This window comes from Heptranchias perlo, chromosome 1 (assembly GCF_035084215.1).
Source record: "Heptranchias perlo isolate sHepPer1 chromosome 1, sHepPer1.hap1, whole genome shotgun sequence".
Lineage (NCBI taxonomy): Eukaryota > Metazoa > Chordata > Chondrichthyes > Hexanchiformes > Hexanchidae > Heptranchias > Heptranchias perlo.
Window position 1 is genome coordinate 189917082 of NC_090325.1, and position 20542 is coordinate 189937623.

The window sequence follows — 20542 nt, forward strand, 5'->3', positions numbered from 1 at the left end:
TATAAAATTGGGTTGGGTGTAAAACCAGCGTTGCACCCGATCCTGTCAGTTTCCCGATGGACAAGTTAGGTTAAAGTTGCCCCCATCTATTCTCTGTGAAATGCTCAGCGGTTAAGTAAAATCTACACAGTGATACTACATTGCATGCACCATTTAGTCAGTACAGAATTTCTCAAACAAGATTAGGTTGTGGATGGATGTATTTTAGCTGTACTTCCAGAAAAGGGTGTCCCTTAGCATATGATTGGAGGACACCCACATTTACAGTCTCCTCCATATTCATTTATTCTGCCAGCAAGTTGTGCTACTGGGACACCTTTCTACAGACCTGCAGACAATAATGTTAATTATTTTTTTTCTCTTGAATATCTGTGTACACACAAGCGTATCAGTACTGTTATCTGTTTAAATGTTATAATGTGTGTAACCTTTGTTGGGTAAGAGCTGTAACTATCAATGGAGGTAACCCCTACGAGGAAATGCACCTGCGCATCAATTGATAGGCACGGTAAGTATATCTCAATTTTTCCCACCTTGAGATACATGTTAAATAGACAGATGCTGTGTGAAATTCAGCCTCCTAGGAGGATCAAACTCATTTGATGTATAAAACTGAAATTGATACAAGGACAAACAAGGGCCTAACTAAAGATAATGAAGAAGAACAAAGCAGAATTGTCAAAAATAAACCACAGTTTATTTTCTTGTTTGTATCTTGTGTTCGTAGTATATTGACGCGAGAGTTTTTTTCACTAGAGCGTGACCGGATACAGATCTTTACAAACACGAAGGGTTATAATAATGAAGGAATATGATAGGCCAAATACTGACAAAATTATTTTCACTGATGGTGAAATGGTAATAAGTGATAGAAAATTTAAGATAATCACAAAAAGTATTAATGGGAAGGTTGGAAAACATTCCTCTAAACAGAGGGTGGTTAGAATTTGGAATTCTCTGCCACAAACCCATTTTTGAAGCAAAGTCCATGAAATCTTTTAAGAGGGAATTGGATAGTTTATTGAATATCAAAAGATGTGGGGAACAAGCAGGAGAGTGGGGTTAGACTAGGTGACTCATGGAGAAAAACACCAGCACAGACTTGATGGGTTAAATGGCCTTTTCTGTGCTGTAATATTCTATGATTCTCTCTCTGTCTCTCTCTTTGTATTAACTGTCTGTTGGAACATCATGGGCTCGATGTTACCAGGCCTGCGGGTTTCCGGCGGGTTGGGTTTCGGGAGCGTGGTCAACACGCTCGGTGAAATTAGTGGGTTGCCCACGCGATCGTAGCAGGCAACACACTAATAGGAATCAATTACCTGCTCCTCCGGGGTCTACGCTGCTGGTCTGCGCGTCGGGCGGGCTGTGCATGCGCAGTGCGATCTGTCAGCTGGAGGCTCTCTAGTTAAAGGGGCAGTCCTCCACTGACAGATGCTGCAACCAATGGAACAAATTACAGCATGGAGCAGCCCAGGGGGAAGGCTGCTCCCAGTTTAATGATGCCTCACCCCAGGTATCATCAGATGGGGTGAGGAGGAGGGCGAAGACAGAGATCTTCCACCCGGCGGGCGGGAGGAAGCGGCCAGCCTCTGCCACCAAGAAGGCCTGGCTCGAGGTGGCAGAGGGGGTCACCTGCGCAACCAACATATCGCCCACCTGCATACAGTGCAGGAGGCGCTGCAATGACCTCAGTAGGTCAGCCACAGTGAGAACACGAAGTCTTTCCCCTACACTCCATCTGCCACAACACTGCCCCAACCCCACATCTCCTTCGGCACCGCCAACACTACTCTGTCACATCACCCCTCATACCCACTCAAACCCCATCCTCATCTTACCTCCACCTACTCACCTCGCCAGTACTCATCCTGCCACTAACACGCAACCCAATCCTCATACAATCTCATGGCTCTATCCCATACTCACCCTCTCGTGCATCTCCCTCACGGCCAGCCTCACTCAACCTGCCACCACCTGTGCTGCAGCCACAGGGCATGCATCACATATGTGCAGTAGGCAGCGTAAGGCAAATGTTTCGTGAGCATGAAGGGGGTGCACAAGGGTGTCGGAGGGTTTGCCATGGGTGTTACCTATATTGAATTTCAGAGCTACAAACAGCACACATTATATTGGCACCACCACTGCCATGTCTCCGCGCATCCTGTCTGTTGTGTCCAATAATGCCCGCTCCTGGGTATCACTATGAGGACCCACCACTGATGCCACCCATCGTGTTACTGCAGAGTAGGTGCAGGTGTATTTGCCGGGCTCTTCCGCGCCGACGACTGAGAGACATCGGCGGTGTAGCCGGCTGCACCCTGGAAGGATGCGGAGGAGAAGTTGTGGAGGGCAGTGGTGACTTTGGCAGCGACAGGTAAGCACTTGGTGCTGGGGCCAGCCAGGAGCAGCTCGGCATGAAAGAGCCTGCAGATCTCCACGACTACATGTCGAGCGAATCTGCGCCTCCGTGTGCACTGCTGCTCGGAGAGGTCCGGGGAGCTTCGCCTCGGTCTGTGGACCATGTGGCGAGGGTAGTGCCCTCTGCGATGCGTCTCTCTCTGCGGTAGCCCTCCCTCCTGCTGTGCAGGTGGGCGTGCAACAACACCGTGTTGGGGGGCTCCACGTCTCTGCGGCGGACCGCGTGGACTGCGAGGCTGCTGGGGCTGGTCATGCTGTTCGTCCTCCGAGGGTGTCCACGCACCACCCATCTGGCAGGTGTTGGTCTGAGGGGTTGTGCAGGGTAGGTGGGTGGTTCCTCGGACTGGGGCTGCGGTTTCGTGTCGGTCTGTCCTCTGGCTTGGCGGGGGGTGGTGGGGGGCAGGGGTTGCCCTATGTGACGCGGTGGCCTCCTGCGTGGGTGAGGGCTCTCCCCCGTGGAGTGCACCTTGGCAGCTGCCACAGGCTGCTGGCTGCAACACGCCTGGTTGGAGAGAGACTGTTTCCCCCAGTGTGTGAAACACGCTGCGATGCAGGTAAAATCCCACACTTCCTCTTTTGACAGCTGATTCAGCTCATTAACTGACCTCAACAAGCAAGGTAAGTACTCTCAAGTGGAACCCCGCTGGCTTTAATTGCCTGCGGGATTCCCACCAGTGGGGGCCACGCACGCAGCCCCGCACGTCATCAGGGAACCCGGAAGTGGTCGGGATCGCGGCGCGATCTGGACACGTGACCTCATATCGGGATTTTCGGGGCCCCCCCGCTGGAAACCCGCAGGAAACCCGACCCTAAAATCGAGCCCCATATGTTCACTTCAGGATGTTGGCAAAGGAAAGATATGTTCTCCGCTGTTGGACTTCTGTTTTCTGCCCTTGGCATATTGCCCCAGCATGAGCAGCCACCCTCAAGAGAGGAGGAGAGGCAACATTTGGAGGACAAATAATAGTTTGCCGTCTCTCCACCACAAACCTGTTCAGGGGATGCTTATTATCACTGTTGCCACTGTGTCAATCTCTTGGTCTTTCCGAGTACACCCCATGTTACTTATCATAAATGCATGCTGCGTTCTCAGCAATGTACTCTCGTTGGTACTGTCCTCAATAGCAGAGCAGCTGAGCTGGTTACAGATTCATGTAACCCTCCATGTGAAGGACATGTAAAGACAAGGGAGAAAAACTATGTGTAGCCTTAGGTTCTTTGCAAGCATTTGTTACTTGGGAATGCCCCACACCAACTATTATTAATTTTCTGTGAAGCCAAAAGAAATAATTTGCATTATATATTCATTAAAGATTGTGTATGTTGACTAATTCACTAATAGTGCAATTAACATCAATCAATTTTTACAGTCTCATACCTCAAGTTTTTGAAAAATTTTGTTTAAAAAAAACCTCAGTTATGCCTTTCCTCTGTTATACTTCACTCATCACACCGTGAAAGTAAACCCAAAGCACCCACAGAATAAATGGAATATCCCACTCCTGATGATACATTACTCGCATTCCTTCAATTGTGCAAAAGACCATTGCAATTCACACTTGCCTGGAGCGTTTGTGAGTTATGAATCTTTCATGCTCAGGAAAGAACTTCAATAATGTACTCGGTGATGGTGCAATATCCTAAGCTACTATTTTATCGGTTTTATAATGGGACTGAAAGAGATCCCTGCAAAAAGACTAGTAAAACTTTAATAGGTCTGAATGTTATATTAAAACTGTCAACAGAAATGATCGTGATGCTTTGTTTTTGTGAGGCAGCTGAAAATGTTCATAGTGGCTGAACAGAATCTGCTGTAAGTTTATTCTGTGCATGAAGCAATATTCCTTTTGACAATTAATATCACTACGGGGACAGAGATGCACACGAGAATTGTGCTTAAAAAAAAGTAAGGAGACATTCGTATTTTTTGTCTTCCTTTCTCTCGCTGCTTGTTCAGTCTATTGCAATAAGAGTGATGGAAACAGAATGCAGCTATAATATTGTATGTGGTTAAACACTGTGGCCCCCAGAGTTTCCGCTAGATTGTGCTGGCTTCTTCAGCGCAATCCAGCCGTATCAGCGCAAAACATCGCGGAATTTCGATTTGCACTGGCTGCAATTTATGCCTGGCGTAATTCGAGTTTCCGCGATCTTTTTCGCTAGCTAAAAAAAAAACACAATGAAGGTTTCAAAATTAAGTTAGTTTTCTTAGGCACAAAGGCACTAGGAGGACTAGTATTAAAAAATATTTAATTTACGAGAAAACTGACTAGTGTACACCCAATGAAAGTAGTAAATGCTTCAGTATGGTTTCTTAAAGTCATTTTCAGTGATTTAAAATCAGGTTACTCTCAGGTGGAGAACTAGACACTCTTAGTAAAAATGCTTTTGCTTCTAATAAACCCATTTTCAGCTGCATTAATAAAACTGCACCAGGTTACCACTCTTAAATACATCTTAAATAGATCAATGAAAATTTTTTATTGCAAAAAAAATTAAAATAAACAATTATGCTCTGTTAAGCTGCCGGATTCATGGAAGATTTTACGTTTGTTGATTTTGTTAATGCATTTCTGTGGAAACTCGCATTAAAACCCAGCCGACGCAATTTTCGAGTGAAATGTGCATCCAAATGTCGATTGCGCCCAAAATGGAAATTCAGGACCTTTATATGCGCAAAGACCAGCTGTAAACAATGAGTCATTACGGCAAATTGGTTTAGGGATTTGGCTAAGTATGTTGAGTAAATGAATCTTAATTCGTACTCTTAAATGTTGGGCTTGGCACTCCATTTATCAAAACTTCTGTACTCCTGATTTTGTTTTAATTATTATTGTCATGATTCCATAAAATTTCAAAAATATAGCTGTACTTCATTGTATTCAAGTGTGTTGTTTATAATTTTGTTAATAAAGATTTACAAGGATGATACCAGAACTGGGAGGTTATACCTATCAGGAAAGATTGAACAGACTGGGGCTCTTTTCTCTAGAAAAGAGAAATGCAAGGAATCTTACAACACCAGGTTATAGTCCAACTGTTTTATTTGAAAATCACAAGCTTTCGGAGGCTTTCTCCTTCGTCAGGTGAGTGTGGGATTCCCACACTCACCTGACGAAGGAGAAAGCCTCCGAAAGCTTGTGATTTTCAAATAAAACAGTTGGACTACAACCTGGTGTTGTAAGATTCCTTGCATTTGTCAACCCCAGTCCATCACCGGCATCTCCACATCATAGAAAAGAGAAGGCCGAGGGGTGACCTGATAGCGATCTTTAAGATTATGAAAGGGTTTGATCGGATAGACATCGAGAAGATGTTTCCACTTGTGGGGGAGACCAAAACTAGGGGCCATAAATATAAGATAGTAAATCCAATAGGGATTTCAGGAGAAACTTCTATACCCAGAGAGTGGTGAGAATGTGGAACTCGCTACCACAAGGAGTAGTTGAGGCGAATACCATAGGTGTATTTAAGGGGAAGCTAGATAAACACATGAAGGAGAAAGGAATAAGAGGTTATGCTGATAGGGTTAGATGAAGAGGGGTGGGAGGAGACTCGTGTGGAGCATAAACACCAGCATAGACCTGTTTCTGTGCTGTACATTCTTTGTAATTCTAGGTAATTGTAGGTAATTTCAGAGACCCAATTTTATTGAGCTGTTAAAAAAAAATGTTTTCCTTGAATCTACAAATGATTTCTGAAACATTATTGCTCCTGTAGATTTTCTAAAGCACTGTGTTTTAAGGTCATCCATTGAATATTAAATGCTAATCATGTTTTACCAATTACACATTTGTTCAATCATTACATCGCTCCCTATTAATCAAGACAAACAGCTACTGATACAAGAAACTGTTGAGTGAGAAATTGTACATAAATTCTCAGGTTGAATTCTGTGGCAGGGACTAAGTATTGTGTTTGCATGACAGCCGACAGGTTTTATTTCAGAAAACATAAAACAAATTGGGAGTAATTTTGACTTTGTGCGATAGTGTAAAACGGCTGATAGCGTGTCGGCAGCCCATTTTATATCTCTCATGATTGCCTTCGATTCAAATAAAAATCGGGAGACTTGTAAAACGGACTGCCGATTCGCTATCACCCGTTTTACACTATCGCACAAAGTCAAAATTACTCCCATTGGCTTTTCCCGGGGGTGTTTTTTTCCCCCCTAATGTGTCAGTGAATAATAATGGTACATAGAAAGCGCAGTTTGAGGTATTCTGTTTTGAGGGTGTGATTTCTGGACTCTGCTTGTTCCACCTTCAGATTCTTTGCCAGTATGGTGGGTGGCGCTCTTCCGGCTGGAAACTTGCGCATGCTTCCTGCCCGCCATATTGGGGGGCTTGGTAGGCCGGTTAGCACCCGAAAAACGGGCGCTGCACAGCCGAGTTATAGGCCGACAGCTCTCTAATGCACCACTAGGCACTTTAGGCTTCCTTTCTGAACCATCTACATGAGCTCTGTGAATGAGAGTGTCAATCAGAGCCAAGTTATTTGCAGTTTGTTCTGTGAGCTTGTACCTTGGTTGTGCTGTGCCTTCATGTGCAGCCTCTGCAACTACCATAGGAGTCTTGCGTCCCTTCAGTCTGGGCTGAATTCAAACTCAGGTATCAAGGTGCTGGGCCATTGTTCCAAGCCTGTATACCCTCCAGTTCCAGTGTATCTTACAGCTTTGGGTCGTACAGCCATAGTAGTGTTCAGTGCAGGAGGAGGCCATTTGGTCCCAGCACTTTGCTAGAACAATCCAGAACGAATCCCATTGCCCTGCAATGGAGCCTTGAGATAAGACTGTCCGAATGGAGATGACTACTTACTTCCATCTGCCTTTCGACTGATGTTTTGTAAGTAAGGAGGCCACACATCCAGCTTTAAACCAAACAATCTAGGCCCAGTGATGACTGCCCATTGATTCTGAATTGGAAATGGGACAGCACAAGTCTGGTTCATGATTGCCGCATTCACAAATGACTTTTTTTCCCAAATGTATCGCCTCATCTGGTGTTCGTTTGTGCAAAAGGTTGGCAGCTGTTCATGGGAGGAACAGTTGGAATCACAATGCATGTATAATTTACTTCAACAAGTTGTCTTAACATATTAATAGGGACTGATAGGTGGGAAGATAGGTAGATGGAGTTGAGACCACTCAAAAATGGGGGGGTGGGCTGGCTGAGCTTAGTGGCCTTTTTCAGTTCCTAATGATTCTTATGTGCATGAGCAGAGCATCTTGTTGTTGCTGATGGGATAACTGAGGTGTGCAGCTTGGTTGTAATGTTTAGGTGCTAACCTGGAGCTGTGTTTAACCTGGCCTCTCTGGTTAAGTGACTCTTTAAGGAAGTAATCTAAGTAGGATACCTTGAGGTCAAATAGGTCTAATTGCTGAAGAAAATTTATACTGTTTATGTTTATGAATGGTGGGGAAGAGGGCCAGATTATCAAGCTCAGCAGGAAATGACCGGCTCTCTTGCTATTTTGATGTACTTTTGAGACTTTAAAGTGAGACATCTAAAGTGTGATATACAAACAACAACAACTACTTGCATTTATATAACACCTTTAAAGTAGTATAATGTCCCAAAGCACTTCACAGGAGCGTTATCAAACAAAATTTGACACTGAGCCACATAAGGAGATATTAGGACAGGTGGAGGTATGTTTTAAAGAGCTTCTTAAAGGAGGAGAGAGAAGTAGAGAGGCGGAGACATGTCGGGAGGGAACTCGAGAGCTTAGGACCGAGGTAGCTGAAGGCACATCCGCCAATGGTGGAGCGAAGAAAATCAGGGATGTGCAAGAGGCCAGAATTGGAGGAGCGCAGAGATCCTGGAGGTGGTTACAGAGATAGAGAGGGGCGAGGCGATAGAGGGATTTGAAAGTATGATGGGTGTGCATTAGATGCAAGGCTTGTTTGTGTAGGGAGAGAGATTTGTATGGTCGCAAATAATAAACAATGTGCAACTTCTGTCACAGGATCGTAATCAAAGCGTGCAAAGGGCACTTTCCTCACGAGCGGACAAGTCCACGCAGACAGAGATCCTCAGCCACGACGTGAGTAATTGTTTGTTTGTTTGCTCTTCTTTTTCCCTTTACTGTTGTTTACATCATGCCTGGCCTATTTACATGTGCTGCTTGCTGCTTTCATGCCTATGTTTAATGGGGTGTTCAGAAATAACATCCGTCTTTCTGTTCTTCTGTGGTTCCAGCCTCTTATTTCAGAATTAGATAATTACAGATCAGCGTATATAACAGCAAGACACTTAGCTCATTTAATTACTTGTTTTAACCAGCAGCCCCCATAAATTCTCTGGTATGAGTAAAGGGAAATTAAAATGAAATGAATAAATATCTTGCTGCATTAAAACTGCAGAGCGTAAAATGTCGAAACTCAACAAATTGAAATGAGGATGTTCGAAGTATCATCATCAAATCGCAACAGATGACTTTGCATTAGTTTACAAGATCACTCCCTACAATGCAGGTAGGGTAACAGCACAAATGTGGAGAATTGAAGGAGGGAGGCAGATGATAGCATTGAAAGAAAAGCTCTGCCTTGCCCCTCTGAAATAAAATTGATCGGTAGCATTGGCTTGAATATTGGTTATGGACTTCTTGCAGGTGCTTAGATTAGTCTTAACACAAAGGCAATGGAGCGGGGCCCTGTTAGACTTTCTCTTGCAACCTTCAGCTCAAAAATGTTTCGCCCTGTAAGTTGCTGAAAGTGCGAGCTGATAACGGGACAATGGGACCAACATGAGTGAAACAGGACCAACAGTGTATCTCCTTAACCAATGTGAATAAAGGATTGAGAAATCGAGGAAGGACTGGGAAGGAAGGTGAATTAGAGTGGGTGAATTCAATGTCAAATCAGGTACAGAAAGAGAACTGGAGAGAGAAAGAAAGATTGGATTAAGTGGGAGAGAAAAAAGAGACTGAAAGACAAAGTAAGAATTTTTTTTTAATTTAAAATTTGACATTTTTAAAATCTCCAACAATTCGCTACCTGAAGGAATGAGACTCCACACTTTTAATTGTTCACTTTCTGGGCTGGAGAGGTTGATTGGCAGTCATTAACAATTATCATATCATTAAAAGGGTACTTCCACTATTGATTACACTGAAGATAAGTGCCCACTCCAGCAATTTGCAGTGGGAGTCATTTATTAAGCTAGGTTCAGGCTTGAGGAGCTGACAACAAATCAAACTGTACAGAACCCCCCCCCCCATTTTCGAAGATATTTGTTCCCCTCAGTGGGTGCCAGACCATGACTAGTCTCTCTTCATTTTTAAAATGTTAACGGAATAGCTCCAAAGAAAAAAAAAACATTGCTTTCACCTCATGGCTGCTCGAAATAGTATCTGAAACATTGGCAGCTTGCGCTGATAAACTCTATGGGAAGTGACACTGATGAGGAAATAGATCTGTCATTAATTGCCAAAGAGGTATTACTGTAAACTTCACCAGCTGTGTTTTGTTTCTTAGATTCTATGTCAGTCGAGTGATTTCATTGCAGCTGCAACACAAATAACTACTCTTACCAAGTCATTAGGTGCGAGGCCTTATTAAGTCAAGGTGACCCCAATATCACAGCCTTGCAACACCCACTGAGAAAACAGTGATGTCAATTCGAGGTTGCTATACATTTAAAGGAACAATGCATAGAGCATAAAAGGAGAGAATGTTAGAAATATGTAGTTGTGACAAAGTTAAAATCTGAAATTTAACCAATCTTCCGGTGTGGATGAGCTCATTGTGTATTTCTCGGAATTTCAGTATTTATTGAGGTTTATTTTTGCCGATATAATAATCATTGCTTGCTGTTCTGAGCAGGAGAGGGTTATTTAAACACAATTTTACAATTCTACTTTTGAATAAGCTCCAACTGTAAACATTGCTAATGAGCCAGTGTTGAGAGCGAGTTTCAGAGGGCCTTTTTCAGGGTATCAGTGAAATATAATTGGACGTATTGGTTATGTGTAGTGTTAAATTCTTTGAAGCAGGCAAGGAAAAGTTTCTATTTCTGAATTTGTACAAAACTTTCCACTATGCATTGGTTTATCACTGGGATTTTATGTTGTGTAGATTGTGTGAAGTTCAGCAAATAAGGACTCCAGTGAGTGATCAAACAGCATTCGAAAAAGGCAGTACTTACTGAGTAGAGGAGTGATATTGATTGGAGTTTTGTAAACAATTTTACAACACCAAGTTATAGTCCAGCAATTTTATTTTAAATTCACAAGCTTTCGGAGGCTTCCTCCTTCCTCAGGTGAACAAAATGAAATCCTCGAAATGAAATCGCATTTATAATTCACAGAACAATGCTTGGTGATTACAGACAGTTTTTTCAACTGCCCGTTGCCAAGGCAATCAGTGTGCAGACGGGCAGTTGAAAAAACTGTCTGTAATCACCAAGCATTGTTCTGTGAATTATAAATACGATTTCATTTCGAGGATTTCATTTCGTTCACCTGAGGAAGGAGGAAGCCTCCGAAAGCTTGTGAATTTAAAATAAAATTGCTGGACTATAACTTGGTGTTGTAAAATTGTTTACAATTGTCAACCCCAGTCCATCACCGGCATCTCCACATCATTGATTGGAGTGGCTGTAGACTGTTGAACAGTGCATAGTTTCAAGAAGCCCAGTAATTTTTAATAGGCTTAAGTTTCAGCAATATCCAGCTAACCATTTCAGTGTTAAGGTACTTCAAAATCAAAACTATTTGTCAAAATGCTAGAATTTACCGATGAGTCTTTTGGGATGATCGTTAGTGTGATGTCTAGCAACGTATCTTGTGACTTCATTCCCCAGCTAAAACAATGGCCGCGTGCAGCATGTGTTGAGTCTGTACCAGTCAGTCAGAGTGAAGATTGCCTGGGTTGCATGAGTTTTTTTTCGTTTTCAGAAGCAGAACAATAAATCATAGAATCTTACAGCACAGAAGGAGGTCATTCGGCCCATCGTACCTGTGCCGACTCTTTGAAAGAGCTATCCAATTAGATCCACTCCCCCATCTCTTTCCCCGTAGCCCTGCAATTTTATCCCCTTCAAGTATTTATCCAATTCCCTTTTGGAAGTTATTGATAAACCTGCTTCCACCACCCTTTCAGGCAGTGCATTCCAGATCATCATAACCTGTGCAAGTATTGACCAGCAAGCAAAAATTGCAACTGGAACTATTTGCTCATATATCGCTGCTTTAATATTGCAAAAATGTCCTAAGGGATATCTCAAAAAAAAAAGGGGGGGGTGCAACAAATGCTGAACAGAAGAGCTTTGTGACGAAAGCAGTGGTCAAAGAAAAAGGATCTGAGGAGGCTTTTGAAGATGGCAGGTAGTTAGGAAGATAGCTCCAGAGAGCAGGGATGTGATGGTAGAGGGAGGTGAGGAAGCACAGTAGCCTAGAGTCATAAAACCGGTGAGTGTGACCTGGGACACAGGGCTGGAGGACATTACAGAAGTAGTATGAACAAGGCCATCAAAATATATGTAGACAAGGACAAGCTCTTCGAAGACAATGCATTTGGGGTTGGGCGCCAATCTATGGGAACGGTAGCATAGCGGTTATGTTACTGGATTAGTAATCCAGAAGCCAGGACTAATAATCCGGAGTCATAAGTTCCAATCCTGCCACGGCAGCTGGGGAATTTAATTAAATAAAATCTGGAATAATAAAAAGAATCAGTATCAGTAATGGTGGCCATGAAACTACTGAATTGTCGTAAAAACCCATCTGGCTCACTAATCTCATTTCGTGGATCTTTATGTCCGTCCTTTAGGGAAGGAAACCTGCCGTGCTTACCCCTTACGTCTGGCCTATGTGTGACTCCAGACCCACAGCAATGTGGTTGATTCTTAATCGCCCTCTGAAATGGCCTAGCAAGTCACTCAGTTGTTCAAGAAGGTGGCTCACCACCACCTTCTCAAGGGCAATTAGAGATGGGCGATAAATGCTGGCCTTGCCAGCGACGCCCACATCCCATGAACGAATTTTTAAAACGTCAGTGAGGATGGGGAGGATAGAGGAGTGGGAGTTATTACGGGATAGGATGTGGGCAGCAGAGTTGTAGATGAATTGGAATTTTTGCAGGCTGGAGTTCCTGAGTCTGGCCAGGACAATATCAGCAAGGGTGAGGGTGAGGTATGGATCATAGTGGATAAAGAAGATCATTCAGCATGACCCTAAAGTCCCCCCTCCCACTTTTGCAAGACCCATTTGGATCTTAAATGATTCCAGGGTGTTTACCTCCATTACTCAACATGGGAGTCCATTCCAAGCGTTGATCACTCTGGAGGCAGGTGATGTTGTCGAAGTACAAAGAGACAGTCTTGTTGATGGAAAGGAGATGAGGTTTGAAACTCAGCCCAATGTTGGACAGTACACTGAGGTTCTGCATGACCAGGATCAGTAAGAAGCCAGGGAGACGAGTTGGAATCAGGCTAGGATGCAAAGCTTCTAGAGGGAGCTGAACAGCACGGTTTCATTCTTGCCAGTGTTTTAGGCTGGGGAAAGGCTTGGATTATCATTCCTGGCAACTGCTAGGATGTAACTTCTACCTAAAATGTGATAAAGCTATGAAATTAAACTGCTTAGTCTATTGATTGACATTGTAGTTCTGGTTGCAGAGAAAATTGGTGTTTAAAAAAAAAACTGATAGCAAAGAAGTAAAAAGAAAACTAACTCTCATCGGCCGTGCGAGAGATTTCTATATTATATTTTGGTAAGTGTTAATGTTCGTTAAGGGAGGGTACGATATATCTCTCCCCACCCCTATTGGTAGCAAATTCATTGCCTAAATGGTAACCCTGGTAGCATTAGACTAGAGGACTGATATGTCTCAGTTAGGTTTGGAAAAATTGCATCACCTGAGGAAGGTTTTTCTTCTGGATCACTTTTATTTAAATATTTTTGTTACGCATTCTTAAATTGGGATGGCACCTTGGGCAATAGGCCTTTTCCTAAAAAAAAACTTCTGTTACTCTTAACTGTTATATTTGCTGCCACAAAGACTATATAATTGTATTTTAATTGATTTTTCCAGTTTTCATGATGTACAGGCAAATCATTTTGAAATGTGAGATTAATGCCAACTTGACAAGTGAGCATTGTCTACAGAGCAAAGAACAAAGACATCGGCCTAGAAATTTGGGTGTGGCCGCGCGAGGGGCACATGGATCGACCCCAGCGCCTCGGGCCTCATTTCCATCAAGCCGGTGAGCTGCGGAGCATCTGAGGGAGGGGGGAGGGGGGAGGGATGGAGTAACGGCGACTGAGGGGGGAACGGAGTGCTCCTCCTGGCTCCACGTTCAGGTAAAAAAAAATTTTAAACTTACCTTGTTGGTTGTGGCCGAGCAGGCAGTCCCTTTAAGGACGGCCTGTTAAGCCCGATGGAGACCTGGTTTTCCTGAGTGCAGCCCGCATGCTGCATGAAGTATTTTATTCCAGACACTTTCAGGCCTAAAATTCGTTTTTCCATTACAGACGACTCATGAATGAAATAGTAGGAATGTTTGTGGCTTTGAAACCTAAGATTTTGGAGAAAGCCATTCTGTTACCATGTTGTTAACCATGGAGCCTAACAGGCATTCGTCTGAGGGGACTTTGAGTCCTTTCCCTCCCGATTCCAACTCTGAAAGGATATAGAATCAGGTAAATGTGCCAAGGGTAGTCCTGGGATGGGGAGAGGGCAAGGAGCAAGTTGCGTCCCTAGGAAAGAGGATGCACAGTAAAGGCAAGGTGAAGAACAGTACTGGATGTTTTTGCGTTTTCAAGTACAATCTCAAAGCAAAAGGTGCACAAACAATCTTGCAACAATCCTCATAGATTACACTTTCCTCCCCTCTCTGCCACCACCCTCTGTTCCATGACCGTTCTGTGCGACTGCCTGTGTGACATCAGTTCACAGATGACCCAGAACTTCTTCCAATTAAACGTTGGTGAGACCGAAGCCATCTTGTTTGGTTCTCATCAGAAACTCCACACCCTATCTCTGCTCCACCTTCTCCAACTCAGCCTAAATCCAATAATGTCCAGTAGCCTTGGTGTCCTTTTTGGTGCGGAGCTGAGCTTCAAACCCCACATCCAGTCTATCACCAACATGGCCTAATTCCATCTCCCCAACCATGCCCACCTCTGCCCCTACCTCACCCCCACTATCAAAGAAACCGTCATCCATGCCGTTGTCACCTCCGGGCTCGATTTCTGCAACACTCTCCTTACTGGTCTTGCAACCTGAAGTCCACAGAGACTCCAATTCACCCAGAACTGCTTCACTCACATCCTATACCATACCACGTCCTGCTCACCTATGACCCCCTCCTTCTACCTTGCCCTTGGTCATTTCCCCTAACTCTGCACTCAATTCGTGTTCAGTTTCTGATAGCTATTTGCCCCCTCATTTGGACAAACCAAAATGTTCTGCTGTATTAAAGGTATCATATTGTTGTACGGCTATTAATGTTCCTGGGTCATGGACGCTGCCTGCGATTTTACCATGAGAAGGCATTACTTATAGTAACAAGTCAGTCTCTGAATTGCTAACCAAGGGAGTCCCAGTGCAACCAGCACCCAAGTGCTATTTGGCCTTGTACGTATTCCAGATGTGAGCTTTGCAGATGGCAATGAAATGAAAACAATACAATGGGAGTGTGAAAGGACAAGAAAGCATTGTCCTCCCATGGTCTGTATGCGAAATTCATTCTTGGTTCAAAACTCCACATATTGTGTTAATCTGCAGCTGTTTGAAATGGCTCTTGATTTTAATATGCAGTGTAAATTGGCAGAGAGGTTTGCTGGACACACTTGTGCAATGATGTGTAACAAGCTAAGCCTGTGGCGTTTGTAGTCAGCTGATCGATTATCAGACATATTTCTCATCAGATGGTAATGATAACCTTACTCCATAATAAAGGGATGATTTAGATCTGCAGTGTTTATCAATAAATATTCTCAGACCAATAAAGACACTGGTGGTGTAATTACAGAACAGCTCTTTAAAGCTCAGTAATTCATCGCAGCTGCTGCGGGGTATGGTTTGATCAATCAGGAAACAATATCAAGTTTCTGGATTCCATTTTCTTACCTTTAACAAATACTTTTCTTTGAACTGTAGGGTTTATCAGCTGCAAAAATAAGCCCAGAGCGACTAGAGAAGTTGGGATTGTTCTTCTTAGAGCAGAGAAGTTTAAGGCAAAATTATGTAGGGTTTTGATAGAGTAGATGGAGAGTTTCCACTGGTAGGAGTGTCGGTAACCAGAGGACACCAATTTAAGATAGTTGGCAAAAGAAGCAGACCGGAGATGAGAAGCATTTTTTTTAACGCGATGAGTTATGATCTGGACTGCACTGCCTGAAAGGGCAGCGCCATTAACGTAGTAAAACATCCCAAGGCGATTCACAGCGGCGTAATCAGACAAGAAAAATTGACACCGAGCCAAAGAAGGTGGCATTAGGACAGGTGTCCAAAAGCTTGGTCAAAGAGGTAGGTTTTGAGGAGCGTCTTGAAGGAGGTGAGAGAGGTGGAGAGGTAAGAACTTCAATTAGATAGTCTCTGACAGAGTATTAACTCCAATTGCAAAATCTTTCAATTCAGTCGCTATGTATGTTAATCAGCTGTTTCTTATTGTACCATGGCCTTTATTGTTCAGCCCATAGAGATAACGCCCACCATGAACAACTTATAAAAACACTGCCTTGGGCATAACACAACATGCAAAATGTTTAAACAATAACAGTGAAGCTCGGCACTAAGTTAGCTATTGTACTCTAAGGTTGCAAGGATGTTGATGTGGGAGTTGTCACACTGATACTGTTGTGGAGTATTCTTCTGAAGCTGGGCAGGTTTATGAAGTGTGTTGTTGAGGCAGAGCAGAGGAAGCTTTGGGCATTAAATTGGGCATTGTAGCGCCCGTTGTTTTGGCGCCATGCGGCCTCTCCAGGTGTCAAGATGGCGCCTTGGCTGCGCGCACACGTTTCCAGCGTGACGTGCGCCGGACGCCATCTTGGTATAGGAGTTAGAGCATGCGCAAATACCGAACGCCGGAAGCATGTAAAGTAGGGAGAAAATGCGTGCAATCAGTGTGCAACGCTGATTTAAAGTGATAGACACCATTTTGGACCTTGGACCTTAACGGTCAACTCAATGCACAGTCTTAACCACGCACACCTGAACGTGTCTTAGAGTGCCTGGAGGACCCCCCCACCCGACCAGCGCTATTTAAAGGGACCATGCAGGATTTTGATGTTAGTTGCTGGATTATTGCTTCTGGCTGCTGGTGGAATAGGAAGTGTTTTTTGAATCTCCCTATACTTACTGAGAGTTCCTGGAGTAAATTTGAGAGTGGTTTGGCAGGTACTGCCTTACGGGTCGGAAAGTTACAACCGTGGTTGAACAATATTCCTGGCAACCATGGGTGGTCTGCTAGGGCTCCCGCTGGGCATTGTGCACGACTGGGAGCATGCAGAGAGGCCACGCACACCAGGTCAAGCTGCGAGAAGAGGGAGGAGGAGGAGCCGCAGGGCACTGAGCCAGGAGGCCGTATCCAACGAGGGCCTTCCGGAACCAATTCTCTTACCTCAATATGACCGAGGAGGATTGCATCCGACACCTGAGGTTCACCAAGGAGGCTGTGACCAAGATCTGTCAACTGGTGCGGCCACATCTGCAGCCTCAGAGCAGGACAGCATTGCCTGTGGCTGGGAAGGTCACTGTGGTGCTGAATTTCTATGGCTCAGGATCATTTCAGGCCTCTGCTGGCAACATGTGCAACATCTCGCAGTACACAGTTGACTGCTGCATAAGGGAGGTCACAGACGCACTGTATGAGATGAGGAACAGATTCATCACCTTCCCTCTTGACAGAGACTAGCAGAACGAGCGAGCACGGGAGTTCGCCCGCATTGCTGGCTTCCCCATGGTGCAAGGTGCTATTGACTGCACGCACATTGCCCTGCGTGCCCTGCATATCAACTCGGCCATCTTCGTCAACCGAAAGGGCTTCCACTCCCTGAACATGCAGCTGGTGTGCGACCACACACATCAAATCATGGAGGTTGATGCCCACTACCCTGGGAGCAGTCACGACGCTTTCGTCATGCGGCAGTCCAATGTGCCAGCTATCTATCACCTGCCTCGGCAAGTCAAAATCTGGCTACTGGGCGATAAGGGCTATCCCCTCACACCATGGCTTATGACTCCAGTCAGGAACCCACGCACACAGCAGGCCTGTAATGAGAGCCATGCTGCCGCATGCAACATCCTGGAGCAGACCGCAGGCCTCCTCAAATAACGCTTCCGCTGCCTGGACTGGTCAGGAGGAGCCCTGTAGTACTCTGCTGAGCGGGTGGGCAAATTCGTGTGCTGCATGCTGCACAATCTCGCCATTATGAGGGACCAGCCTTTGCCACCAATGATTGGAGAAGACCCTGAGCCAGAGGAGGAAGAGGCTGAGGGGGAGGAGCTGGAAGAGGAAGTGGAGGAAGACGCAAAGGTGCATCAGGGACCACACACCTTGTCTGCAAGGGCTCTGCGTGCTCGCCTGATCCGTGCCCACTATCAATAATGTCAACTATATCCCCCAACTCACCAACAGTCCTACACTCCCCACCTTTCTGCTCCCACAAGGCAATTGAATCGCCCTCCATCTGATTACACATTGGTTTCCCCCTCAGCTCATCGCACAAAAACCCCATCACCAAATGCAAATTCAAAGTCACGTTTCTCAATGAATAAATGAAATTATGGAAACAGAACAAAACTATTCACCCTTGTGCACCCCCTTAGTGCCTGTTGTCCGTGTGCCTTTACCTATCCTAGTGCTCCTACGAGGTGCTTCCCCAGTGGCTGGAGCACGGGTGGTGGGAGGCTGCTGGTCTTCAATGGAGGAGAGTGTAGATGGCCTTGGAGGATGACCTCGAGCAGCTCTGGGCCGGGAGGGCCCGGCTTCAGACTGCACCATCTCAGCATGGGCTGCAGCAATCTGGCCTGACTGGCCAAGCGACAACAACAAGGGCACTAGCAGAGTGGAAGGGGTGGGAGCAGGAATGCTGTCATCCTGAGAGAGGACAGCATGTCCGACTGCTGTGTCACCACTGCCCACTCTCCTGGGGCGGTGCCTCAGCAATCCTGGTGATCAGCTGGAGAATGGATTGCTGGTGTGCTGTTATACCCAGTAAGCCCTGTTCCACAGTGGTCACCATAGTCATGATAGCAGCAGTCTGAGCTTCCATTGCAGCAGTCTGAGCTTCCATTGCAGCAGTCTGAGCTTCCATTGCAGCTTGCAGACCTTTGATGACATTGATTTTTGCTGTGATAGAACCCGTGACATCGGCCATCAGATGCTGCATCATGGTGGGTTGCACAGGTGTGCTGATGGAGGAGACCACCCATTCCATGTTGATAAGCATGAGCTCCAAGCTCTGCGCAAAGCCCTGTGCCAAGTTGGAGCTGGAGTCCTCCATGCCCCTTCTCATTGTGCACAGGCTTTCCAATGCCCTGGCATTTGGTGGTGTACGCCCATCTGACTCCTCTGCAATAGAACCAGAGAGTGACCTCGCCCTCCGACGAGCTGGCACCCGTGGTCTCCTTTCCCCCCACCCCCCCGCCCCGGCTCCTGTGCACCTGTTCCCAGTGTCTCACCACGTGCGGATCCCTCCTCTAAACTAGGCTCTAAAGGACGCGCAGTGTCAGTTTCTGAGCTGGTGGAAGCAAGTGTCAGATCAAGTGACGATGTGGCTTCAGTGTCCCCCTCCCCCTCCCCCTCCCCCTCCCCCTCAGACGGTGCCGCCACGTGTTCATGGGTATCTGCAATGACAAAGGGAGACAGGTTGAGTTGTGGAGTGGGGAGAGGAGCAAGTAAGACGTGCGTTCCGACAGCATCTGCATCACGTGAGTCAGCAAAGATTATGGGAGGAGGGAGATGTGGGAAATGAGAAGGAGCAATAGATATGCAGAGACCTCCATCATCGGGACCTCCAGCGTGGCATGTTGTCACGGCTGCGGCGACGGCCAGCCCAATGATCCGAAGCACTGCCTCCTCTAGGGGGGTGAGGATGTGTAAACGTGCCCGTCCACCCTCCGGTCTCTTCTGCTGCCAGCTGTTATGTGCCACCTTCTCCTGCAAGACAGAGGACAGTGTGTCAGTGAGTATCCTGCAAGGTGTCTGGGTGATGTGCCTGTCGTCGTCTAATAGCTGCCAGTGTGTGTGACCTGTGAGCGGCAGTTGTGTGGCCTGCAAGTGTGGTACTATGTGCGGGTGAGATGCAGTATGCCAAGTGCAGCGTTGCATATGGATGGGCAGTGTTTGTTGGTGGGTGGGTGACGGAGAGTGTGATGCGTGGAGCAGTCGTGCAGTTGGTTGGATGCGCCACTTGACACTTGCATTCACTCACCTTGACTACTCATGTCAAATCATGGAACTTCTTTCGGCACTGCACCCATGTGCGTGGCGTGCCATGCTCCTGGCGTTCAGTTCCTGCACCTCAGCCTGCCAATGCCTGCGGAGCTGCAGCCGAGGGGGCCTCCTGCCACCCTACGTGTACATGTTGGCCCTCCTTTCATCCACTCCTTCCACCAGGGCCTCCTTTGCATCATCCGAGAAGCGTGGGGCCCTCTCTCACGCCCGTCCTGCCACCCTGTCGGCCATCTTTCCCTCCCTGTGCATGTCCCATTTAAAATGTGCACCTTACTTGCTGGCTGCACGGAGATATCATGATAAGTAGCAGGCAGCTCGAAATTCACGTGCTGCCCGCGTTGGGTTCATCGGGCGCGGGGTATTAGCAGATCACGCTATCCGCGCCCAAAAATGGGCCCGATCAAATTTTTCCCCCTTTGTCTCTATTTGTTCTGTACCTGCCCTGGGAAACCAGACAATGCTTGACCCCAACACCAGAGGGCAGAACTTCTGATTGGTGAATGTACGACTGCTTAACACATTCTTGCAACATTCCCGTGTGTGCTATTTTTACATGAATTTTCAATGAGGCAATGGCTGCATAATAGTTGCACTGACAGGAATGTAAAACAAGCAGGTTAAATTTTCGATCTTCACCGATCGGAAGTTCTGCCTTTGTGTATCCGAAACAGAAAAGCATTCCATTTAGAAATATAGGAACTGGAGTCGGCCATTCA

The 20542-nt window shown here is 45.8% G+C and overlaps 1 protein-coding gene across 1 annotated transcript in view; it reads left to right on the forward strand.

Annotated features, from left to right (window-relative positions):
• ccser1 (coiled-coil serine-rich protein 1) overlaps positions 1-20542 on the forward strand; it is a 1034597-nt gene that overhangs the window by 659186 nt on the left and 354869 nt on the right. Inside the window, exon 9 of the mRNA XM_067994468.1 lies at positions 8389-8466. Within this exon, the coding sequence (XP_067850569.1) occupies positions 8389-8466 (78 nt within the window). The remainder of the gene's footprint in view (positions 1-8388; positions 8467-20542) is intronic.